We start from the raw sequence: 10,720 nt of genomic DNA, 5'->3' as shown, positions 1-10,720 counted from the left end.
CATTTATTCCCTTCCAACCATTACCTTCCCAGATAAGGTGTCACCACCAAACTACCGTATCGTATCATACACAGCGTTTTACCGAATACTTTTATTTTGAAGGCAAACCGGAAAACTGGAAGTCTTAAAGTTGCTATCGGGACACTAATGTCACGGATAGAACAATTAGGTATTAGTTATTCAAAATCGTTGTTCATGTTGTTGCCGTGAATCATGTGGCGACCTCTATAATACTTCCGGTGTTCTATGAAAATAGCTCCGTCTTTTCAGGGCGCAGTTGATGTTAGTTCCTGGTCTTCAAATGCAGCGTCATTATTAATGCTAGACCAAACTTAAAGGACCGAAAATGAATTTAATTGTCCACAATATACCTAGTTAGCTATATCTACATGCTGTACATATACGCCCAGAGTATGCAAGTAATTATGATGAGATTCTTTCAACTGGAAATACTTAATGATTGCTCCACCAAAATAAACATAGTGATGGCGTCGTTTGGTCATTGAAGTGGCGATTTAGCAAAGTAAAAACAATCTACCCAGCTTCAATACCTTATTAAGGTAAGACAGGCTCATTAAATGACTTAGCTAATTTATGTTCATTACATGTAAACATATGTAACGATATCATATCCATCAGAATACAGGTCCATTTAGAACGGTCTGACGGGGTAAAATACATTGTTTTCAAGATAAAGAATCTCAGAAGTTGACGCAGTAGGTCAGAATTCTGTTTCATAAATGCTGTCATTATTCAGCACTGCTGATAATTCATTTGTTACTGGAGAACTCAAAACATAATTTCGAGTGCTAATTGTGTTTATCAGCTAGTACTTCGTTTTTATAGAGGGCCACAGTGGGCTCGTCACAATACCCATAACACCTAGCGGACAAACACAGAAATGGTTCCAATATTTTTTTTTCACCATTTATTTTTCTGGAATGGGATTTCATGTAGGCTTTAGGTGCCTTTACTCAGTACTTTGTTGAAGCACCTTTGGCAGTGATTACAGCCTCAAGTCTTCTCGGGTATGATGCTACAAGCGTACACACCTGTATTTGGGGAGTTGGAAGGTGAACCTTCACCCCAGTCTGAGATCCTGAGTGCTCTGGAGCAGGTTTTCATCAAAGATCCCTCTGTACTTTGCTCTGTTTATCTTTCCCTCAATCCCGACTAGTCTCCCATTCCCTGCCGCTGAAAAACATCTCCACAGCATGATGCTGCCACCACCATGCTTCACCGTAGGGATGGTTTTGGCCAGGTGATGAGCAGTGGTTGGTTTCCTTCAGAAGTGACGCTTGGCATTCAGGCCAAAGAGTTGAATCTTGGCAAACTCCAAGTGGGCAGTGCCTTTTTACTGAGGAGTATCTTCTGTCTGGCCACCTGATTGGTGGAGTGCTGCAGAGATGGTTGTCCTTCTGGAAGGTTCTCCCATCTCTACAGAGAAACTCTGAAGCTTTTGTCACCTCCCTGACTAAGGCCCTTCTCCCCGATTGCTCAGTTTGGCCAGGCAGCCAACTCTAGGAAGAGCGCCTTGGTGGTTTCAAACTTCCTCCATTTAAGAATGATGGAGGCCAGTGTGTTCTTGGGGACCTTCAATGCTGCAGACATTTTTTAGTGCCCTTCCCCAGATCTGTGCCTCGACACAATCCTGTCTTGGAGCACTACGGACAATTCCTTCAACCTCATGGCTTGGTTCTTTGATTTGTGGGACCTGATATAGACAGGTGTGTGCCTTTCCAGGATGCACATGAGATCAATTTTAAGTCTTCATAGCAAAGGGTCTGAATACTTATGTAAATAATTATTTTGTTGTTGTGTGTTTTATACATTTGCAAACATTTTTTGTTATTATGTGTAGATTGAGGATGTTTTATTTAATTTAATCATTGTAGATTAAGGCTGTAATATAAAATGTAGAAAAAGTAAAGGTATAAATACTTTCCGAATGCACTAACTTTGACATGTTCTGTTGCAGATTCAAAGCCAAATGAACTCATTGCAGAATGAATCCATAACCATGAATAAATAAGAATATTTATTTGACAAGAATGCACCTAGTCACCCACCTGAACTCCAATTACCATTGTTTTTAAAGAAAACAAAATGGTAAACAATTCATACGAATGTCTTTTATACATAAATGATAAACGTCTAAGTAAATGTGAATTATTTATTCATCAATGCCATAAACCTGGGACATCACAGAGCACCATGTGAAAAAAATGTAATATCCGAGAGCGCGCATATTCTTCTACTTTTCTAGTTTAAGAATTAGACCAGCACAAGTAAAGCAGCATATTGTGATTTTTGGTGGGTGAGTTCCAAATGGATAAACAACTGGATGTGTAAGTTAGGTTTAATATAAAATACTAGGTCAAATCCAGCAGAATGAGAAACAAGGAAAGCATGCCTAAACACAGCTATATCAACTCCCTTCTTGTCAATTTAACAGGTCCATGTTGCTTGTCATTTGTGAGTAGCACATTTTCCACAGTATTTAGTCCAAACCCCAGAATAAGCAGGAAAGGGCCAGAATTACACAGGTGGAAAAAAGGTAGCAAAAACAATACACAACAACCGTTATAATCATTGACCAGTACGGAGAATTAAGTAAAACTACAAATCCAAATCCCTATCTCCATCCATGGCTAATTTAGGAAAGGAACAATTTTAGCTAGCTTGCCACTGGAGGACAAAAACACAACGGGATGCAACAATTTTTAATTTTTTTTGTCAATGGCTTTTGATGCGATGTGACTGGAAAGCCAAATCCAAACGGTCTTCCCTTTACATATATATATTTTTGTGTTTACCAGGACCATTCACAGTTGAGCTTGCTCAATTTAGCTTAATGCTGATTGGCTCTTTATCTATTTTTTGTGAAGGGGGGGGGGGGGGTGCTGTGGGATTATTTTAGATACTCTTTGAAGAGGTAGGATTTCAGACGTTTTCGGAAGATGGGCAGGGACTCTGCTGTCCTAGTTTCAGGGGGTAGCTAGTCCCACAATTGGGGTGCTAGGACAGAGAAGAGCTTGGACTAGGCTAATCCTACCCCATTGATTTTAATCACTTAGTTGTGAGTTTATTTACATGCATGCAAACAGCTTATAACAGTTGTAAACAGTACTATGAAACAACACAGTGCCTATAACTGTAAATACATAGGTAGGGACACCTAAGGTAAACATTTTAATGTATATTCCTCCCTGTGTGACCAGGCAGCTCCAGTAGTTGACATTTCACTGTGCTTCTACACCTGCATTGCTTGCTGTTTGGGGTTTTAGGCTGGGCTTCTGTACAGAACTTTGTGGCATCAACTGGTGTAAGAAGGGCTTTATAAATACATTTGATTGATTGGCAGAGTCCTTGGTGATAGGCACACTAACTCATTGTTATTTAGTATTAATTGCCTGTCATGTTATATGGCATAATCCTCTTAATATTTTCTCAACAGACAAATGAGCCAATGGAGACTGAGGGGTTGTGTCTCTGTGAAAAGTGCGGGAAGGAATTCTCAGATAGCAGCCGCCTTTCCTCTCACCTTTGCACTGTGGACTTCACCAAAAAGGGACAGTTGACCCGTTATAAGTGTCCTTTGTGCGATGAGGTCTTTACCATGCCAGGTGCACTGAAACACCACTTCCAAAGCCATCGGAGGGAGGAACTCACAGGTCCGTTCCACTGCTCCGAGGAGGGTTGCCAGTTCAGCACCTTACACCGGTTGGTGTACCAGGAACACCTGCACTCACAGCATGCTCTCACCCTCGTCTCTTGTACCTTCCGGTCCTGCACCTTGGCATTCTGCACACGTTCTGAGATGGAGGGCCACAGGCGTATCCATATGCCTTTCCACTGCCCCCGCTGTGACTTTGTGACCGCTCATGCTAAACAGCTGAGTACCCATGGTGTGGAACATGACCGTCCACTTGCTGCACCTGAGGGTAAACTTTTAGAATAAATGCATCATTCGCCACACAAACGAATACTCACTCACACACATTGTTATATTTAGGGTAGAGCCAACACGGGATGCCTCAATTTGTGTACAATTTTGTGCTCAGGTGACAAGGTGCCAACAACGACAGGCCAGGGTGGAAACAGCCAATCGGCTCTTGAGACCAGCTCTGGAAGGCCAAAAAGGGCCCTTAAACGCAATCCAGCTCATGTGTCATCATCACAAGAAGGTGATGAAGAAGAGACACAGCAGCACAACATCGACAATAGAGCCAGAGAGGAGGTGCAAAAAGACAAAGCAGCTACGAACATCAATGAGAACCCATCTAAAGGTAGTGTGGGATCTCTAGTCCTGCTTTGGCGTTGTTCTTCTTCTCTTCTGTGTTCAGGACCATTCAAGTTTTCTGGTGAGGTAGGGTTTTGCCAGGTCATCAAATATCAGATAAATGTTGTGCTAACCATACTTTTGAAAATCACTTTAAATCAGGTTTATGTCAGTAAATCTAGGTCTACATTTACATACTAGGAAATAAGTTGCTCTGTTTCATTTGTTTCATTACAAAAGATAACACCCGCATCTCCTCCCTGTCCTGAAGATCATATTATGGCAGGCATGGAGCATATGTATCGCACTCACATCTGCCCCGAGTGCCGCCGCTGTTTCAAGATGCGCTCCCACCTGCTGGAGCACCTCCACCTCCACTTCCCAGACCCCAGTCTCCAGTGCCCCACCTGCAACCATTACTTCACCAGCAAGAGCAAGCTGCGCATCCACATGCTTCGCGAGTCTGGCCAGAAGGTCCATCGCTGCCACCTGTGCGACTACGCCTCTGTGGAGCGCAACTCGCTCCACCGCCACCTGGCCAGTGTGCACTCCAACGAGGTAGGGGGTGACATCCACCCGGAAGTCTACCCCTGCCCCACCTGTGGCCAGAGCTTCCGCCAGAGCCAGGCGCTCAAGTCCCACATGAAGTCTCACCACACGTCGCGGGACAGCCAGCCACTGGCCTGCTTCCAGGAGGGATGCTCCTTCAATACCTCTGACCGGAAGGAGCTCCTGAGACACGCAGCCGATGTCCATGGAATCAAGGCCGTAGAGTGCCGCCATCATGCCTGCAACGCCATCTTTGGTAGCCCCCAGGACATGGAGGCCCATTACCGGACACACTTGGCCTTCCACTGCTCACAGTGCGACTTCTCCTGCTCCAACAAGAGCCTCTTCCGGCAGCACAAACTGCAAGGCCATGCCGGGGACGAGGAGTTGACCTGCAACTTCTGCCCCTTTGCCACGTTCAATCCTGTGGAGTTCCAGCAGCATGTCGGCCATTTTCACGCCAATGAGAAGATCCACCGGTGCCATCAGTGCAGCTTTGTCACCGCACACAAGCGGGTCCTACGACGGCACATGCTGATGCATAGTGGTGAGCCGAAAAAAGTAACGTAACATTGGACTGTTATACTCATCCATAGCTTCCAGATAACTAATTTTTAAAAGTTATTCATGTATTCTTCTTTCAAGGTGAGAAGCCCCACAAGTGTAACCTGTGTGACTTCAGGTGCCGTGATGAGACCTACCTCTCAAAACACATGCTCATCCACTCAGATGACAAGAATCATATGTGCTCTGAGTGTGGATATGTCACCAAATGGAAACACTACCTGAATGTGCACATGCGCAAACATGCTGGTGACCTCAGGTAAGTGATTTACTAGTTAGTTATTTTGCACATACAGTACCAGTCAAAAGTTTAGACACACCTACTCAGGGTGTCATCAAGGCAAAGGGTGGCTACTTTGTAGAATCAAACATTTGTTTAACACTTTTTTGGTTACTACATGATTCCATATGTGTTATTTCATAGTTTTGATGTCTTCACTATTATTCTACAATATAGTAAAAACAAAGAAAAACCCTTGAATGAGTAGGTGTCCAAACTTGACTGGTACTGTCAGTCTTAGAGAACTGTCAGTGGCGCAGCGGTCTAAGGCACTACATCTCAAGTGCTTGAGGCGTTACCACAGACACCCTCGTTTGATCCCAGGCTGTATCACAGCCGGCCGTGATTGGGAGTCCCATATTGGCCCAGCGTCGTCCGGGTTTGGCCGGTGTAGGCCGTCATTGTAATTAAGAATTTTCTCTTTACTGACTTGCCTAGTAAATTAAAGGTTAAAAAAAGTGAAAATAGTGGTCTGTTTTATGGTGTGCATGCAGTAGTGTAGGGATTCTTAACATATAAAAGCATTACAAAATTTTGTCTGATGTTCACCCAAGTTGATGTGTATGTCTGCTCTAGCACCTCTTGGTGTGAGAAGTGGGATATCATATCAGGAGTTAACGAACCTAAGGCCACACTTAGGCATTGAGAGATTGACCGATCCAGTCCGTTTCTTCTCCTAGGTACCAGTGTGACCAGTGCTCCTACCGTTGTCACCGCACGGACCAACTGAACAGCCACAAACTCCGACACCAGGCCAAATCACTGATATGTGAAGTCTGTGCATATTCCTGCAAGCGCAAGTACGAGCTTCGCAAGCACATGCTCCTCAAGCACTCTCAGGGAGAGGGCCATCAGCCTCCAGTCTTCCAGTGCAAGTACTGTCCCTATCAGACATGCTACCGCCAGGCTCTGCACAACCACGAAAACTGCAAACATACCCGGACTCGAGAGTTCCGCTGTGCCCTCTGCCCCTACTCCACTTACAGCAGCACCGGCCTCTTCATCCACAAGAGGAAGGCTCATGGATACGTGCCTGGCGATAAGAAGTGGCAAGAGAACTATGCAGAGAAGGAGAGGGAGAACTCTGTGGACCTACTGCAGGGCTTCTACAAAATGCCAGCCAAGAACTCTGCTGAAGGTCCTATCAAGAACCTACAGGAGAAAGTCGCTGGCTCTGCTGTTCAAAATGAACACAACCTAGAAACTGTAACTGGCCCCAAAACCACAGAAATGGCAAATACAAATTCTGATATTGTCCAAGTGGTAGTTGACAAAGGGATTCTGGCATGTCACAATTCAACAGATAATCCAGAGCAATGCTGTACTTTAGTTTTGACAACAATAGCTAACACAGAGTGCACTGAGATGGCATCCATGCAGGGTGAGACGCCAAACAGCAGAGACCCAACTTACAGAAGACCCACAGTGGACCCTAAAGGATCTAACACCCTGAGCCAAAAGCCAGCTTCTGCAAGTGAGGCGGAGGAAGAGGACATGGCTATGGGGGATTGCGATGACCTAAACGATTCAGAAGAGAGAGAAACTCCTTTAACCGCCACAAGGCAACCAGCAGAGGCTGCAGAGAACAACACACAGATAGCGGAGGTGTCTAGCGCAGCTTGCAACTCATCCGCCGAATCATTGGCGCAAAGCGCCGACTCGGAGATTCGTCTGAAGGCCATGAGGAAGCAAGACAAGGACCAGGCGGAGGCTCTGGTCTTGGAAGGCCGGGTTCAAATGCTGGTGGTGCAGAATGAGGCCGGAGAGGCTAGCATATACCGGTGCGAACACTGCTCCTACGTGACTCGCAAGCAGACCTCTCTCCGACACCACTGCCGTTCCCTCTGCCTCGCCAGGTGGAAGAGACTCAAGTGCCAAGCCTGTGGGGCGCAGTTCAAACAGAAGAGAGGCCTGGACACCCACCGCCTTAGGAAGTGTCCCGCTCTGCAGAAGAACACCAGGAGGTTCATTGGCACTCCCTCTGCTGGACAGTCTGGAGAAAGGGACTGGGGTCAGGGTAAATCCCAGATCCCTGATAAAACCACAACCACCGATCAATCAGAGATAGTATCTTGTGATGTTGCGCCAACCGAAGTTTCCATAGACACACAACCAGAAATGAGAGGAGAGGAAGCAAACTTGTGCGATTTGACCAATCCTGGAGGCTCGGGTGAGAGAGGATCTACAGCACTACAGAAAAGCCAAAGGAAGACAGTAGGAGAGACAAAAAGGCAAGTGAAAGTTGGCAGGGTAAAGAGACCTGTGAAGATGAAAAAGATCAATGAGGGAGAAATCTTAGGAAAGACAGACAAAGCCCATCCTGTGAACACAGAGAATGACAATGCTCATAGCTATATAGAAGATGGCATGAAATTCACTTGCAAGACGTGCAGTTTCAGGTCCTCCAGGCTTGTGACGATAGAGCGCCACTGCTCGACGTGCACAAGAATAACTCCCACAAAGAAGGCTGTCCGAATTGTTAGCTCTCTGGAGCAGGATGATGACAGCAATGAGGAAGATGAGAATATTAAAAGGGGTTCTGAAGAAGATGTGGTTGAGATAAAGGTATCAAATCCAAGCTATTCTCCTAAATTGTCCTGTCCCAACTGTCTTTTCAGGTGCAAACAGAAGAGAGCACTGATCAACCACGAGAAGCGAGGCTGCCTGAAGCCAGACGAGGTGCAGTGCGAATTCTGCTCGTTTGTGGCCAAGTCACAGAAAGCTATGGCTAACCATGTACTGGTCCATCGGAAAGACAAGTTATCGCTCTTAAAAAAGGTCAAAAGGTCAGTTTTGCGTTGCAACCATTGCCCATTTACTTGTAAGCAAGAGCGTTGCATGACCCAGCACGTGGCTCTGAAGCACGAAGGTGCCAAGCCCCACCGCTGCCGCTTCTGCCCGTTCAGCACCACACGGCGCTACCGCCTATATGCCCATGAATCTCTTCACACCGGCATGGGCCGCCACAGCTGCAACGTCTGCGACCAGACCTTTGGCGCTGCCTCCAAACTCCGCCAGCATCACAAGCGTGTCCACGACAAACAGCCCTCTCATTTCTGCACCCTGTGCGACTTCAGCAGCTACTCTCTCAACGATGTCGGACGACATACCCTCCGCTGCCACACAGGGAAGCTCCTAAACCCCTGCAGCCAATGTGAGGCACGCTTTAGCTCCGACACAGCGCTCAAGCAGCACTGCAGCCGCAAACACCTGAGCCCCGCCAGCGTAGCGTGCCAGCAATGTGACTTCAGCTGTGGCAGCCAGGCTACCCTCAAGGTCCACCAGCAGAAAAAGCACCCTCAGCTGGACTGTGCCACCTGCCAGGAGACCTTCCCCACCCGGGAGGGCCTGGAGGAGCACCAGAGGACCCACCTCACCCAGCAGTGCCCGCTTTGCCCCTTTGCCACCCGTAAGAGGCAGCCACTCATCCAGCACCTTCTCGACGAGCATGAGGATGGCCCCCCAGAGGACAAGCCACTGAAGTGTGCCATCTGTGGCTTCGCCTGTCGCCACCAACTGGTCTTTGAGCAGCACGTTCGCTCCCACGGGGGTACCCGCCTTTACAAGTGCACAGACTGCCAGTACTCGACTCGCAACAAGCAGAAAATCACATGGCACATTCGCATACACACAGGGGAGAAGCCCTACCATTGTGAGCAGTGCAGCTACTCCTGCGTAGATCCATCAAGGCTAAAGGTGAGCAATGAGGTCCTTCAAAATCTTTGCTTTAATGTAACACATGGCACTACACCATTTTATTATATAGAAGTCAGGTCCTCTCGGTCTAATACCAAACCATTGGGCTTAAAAAGTCTACAAGGACTGGTAGAGGACCTTATATAATAAGATACCATGTGTTACAAATGGTGTAGTAGATACCTATTTATCATCATTGTCATTCCATTATAGTATCACATGAGGATCCACCAGGAGGAGAAGAAGTACCTCTGTCCTGAGTGTGGCTACAAATGCAAGTGGATGAGCCAATTGAAGTATCACATGACCAAACATACAGGTACAAAGTATGAGTCACACTATTGCTGTCATCATTTATAACAAATACATTTAGTTGGAATTCGATCATAAAATGACCTTTCCCCTGCCCTTTCTCTCTCCCTCCACCCTCAGGGGATAAGCCATATGCGTGCGAGGAGTGTGAGTACCGCACCAACCGTGGTGACGCCCTCCGAATCCACAGGGAGACGCAGCACTGCGACGCTCGCACCTTTATCTGCGAGAAGTGTGGCAAAGGCTTCAAGACGCGCTTCCTCCTTAAGACCCACCAGCGTAAACACAGCGAGGAGCGGCCTTACGTGTGCGGCCTGTGCCGCAGGGCCTTCCGTTGGCCAGCCGGCCTCCGCCACCATTACCTCACCCACACCAACCAGCAGCCTTTCATGTGCCGCTACTGCCCCTACCGTGCCAAGCAGAAGTTCCAGGTGGTCAAGCACCTGCGGGGGCACCACCCGGACCAGCCTGTGGAGCAAGGGGTGGCCAAGGATCCCCACGCCCTCAGCCTAACCCTGCAGGATGCCCGTCTGGGGGGGCTGGAGGAGGGGGCTGGGGAGGAGGTGGAGGAGGGAGCTCGGGAGGAGGGGATGGAGGCGATTGTACCGGATGGGGTGGAGGTGTTGGTGCAAGAGAGGGTGGAGGTGTTGGTGCAAGAGAGGGTGGAGGAGGTCACAGAAGGCCAGCAAGGTGAGGAGTAAAAAGGTTCAGCCCACTCAACTGGAACCTGAGAAAACAGACATTTTAGTGAACGTTTTGATGCAGTTTTCCTCATCCAAGCATGATGAGGACTGGGCGACAGCGGTAAACTTGAATTAAACATCAACAAAGGACCTTGTCTTAATGAGTATGCATGTACATATACTACTGCAGAGTGCACAGTGAAACAAATATACAATTGTATGTTTAGTATTAAAACACTGTCAATTAATGGCGTATAAACAAATTGCTAACTGACAATTACAATTAATGGGCAGTTTAAAAATGTTTAACCAATAGGAATATAACTTTTTATATTAAGATGTTTTCAAAACAGC

At 47.0% G+C, this 10,720-nt stretch overlaps 1 protein-coding gene across 3 annotated transcripts; it reads left to right on the top strand.

Moving 5' to 3' along the window:
- The first annotated feature begins 257 nt into the window (after positions 1-257).
- Positions 258-10,718, top strand: LOC139380373 (zinc finger protein 142). Of its 3 annotated transcripts, none has more exons than XM_071122994.1 (8): positions 258-560; positions 3,458-3,944; positions 4,065-4,289; positions 4,554-5,378; positions 5,477-5,654; positions 6,356-9,371; positions 9,585-9,690; positions 9,804-10,718. In XM_071122994.1, the coding sequence occupies exons 2-8, from the start codon at positions 3,470-3,472 to the stop codon at positions 10,382-10,384; spliced, it is 5,406 nt and encodes a 1,801-aa protein (XP_070979095.1). In that variant the 5' UTR covers positions 258-560; positions 3,458-3,469; the 3' UTR covers positions 10,385-10,718. The 3 variants fall into 3 exon arrangements, with proteins under 3 accessions (XP_070979095.1, XP_070979094.1, XP_070979096.1); XM_071122993.1 differs by lacking the exon at positions 258-560 and adding an exon at positions 1,992-2,109; XM_071122995.1 differs by lacking the exons at positions 258-560; positions 3,458-3,944 and having other exon boundaries at positions 4,274-4,369.
- Positions 10,719-10,720: the final 2 nt, after the last annotated feature.

The sequence above is a fragment of the Oncorhynchus clarkii genome, chromosome 22, assembly GCF_045791955.1.
Source record: "Oncorhynchus clarkii lewisi isolate Uvic-CL-2024 chromosome 22, UVic_Ocla_1.0, whole genome shotgun sequence".
NCBI classification, from domain to species: Eukaryota; Metazoa; Chordata; class Actinopteri; order Salmoniformes; family Salmonidae; genus Oncorhynchus; species Oncorhynchus clarkii.
Note: the sequence above shows the minus strand (reverse complement) of the source record. Positions and strands in the feature narration are given on the sequence as shown.

Excerpts from the sequence above, each read along its gene's own strand:
- LOC139380373 (XM_071122993.1), top strand. Across the intron at positions 9,372-9,584 it reads TAGATCCATCAAGGCTAAAG|TATCACATGAGGATCCACCA; the intron begins GTGAGCAATGAG and ends ATTCCATTATAG. Across the intron at positions 9,691-9,803 it reads TCACATGACCAAACATACAG|GGGATAAGCCATATGCGTGC; the intron begins GTACAAAGTATG and ends CTCCACCCTCAG.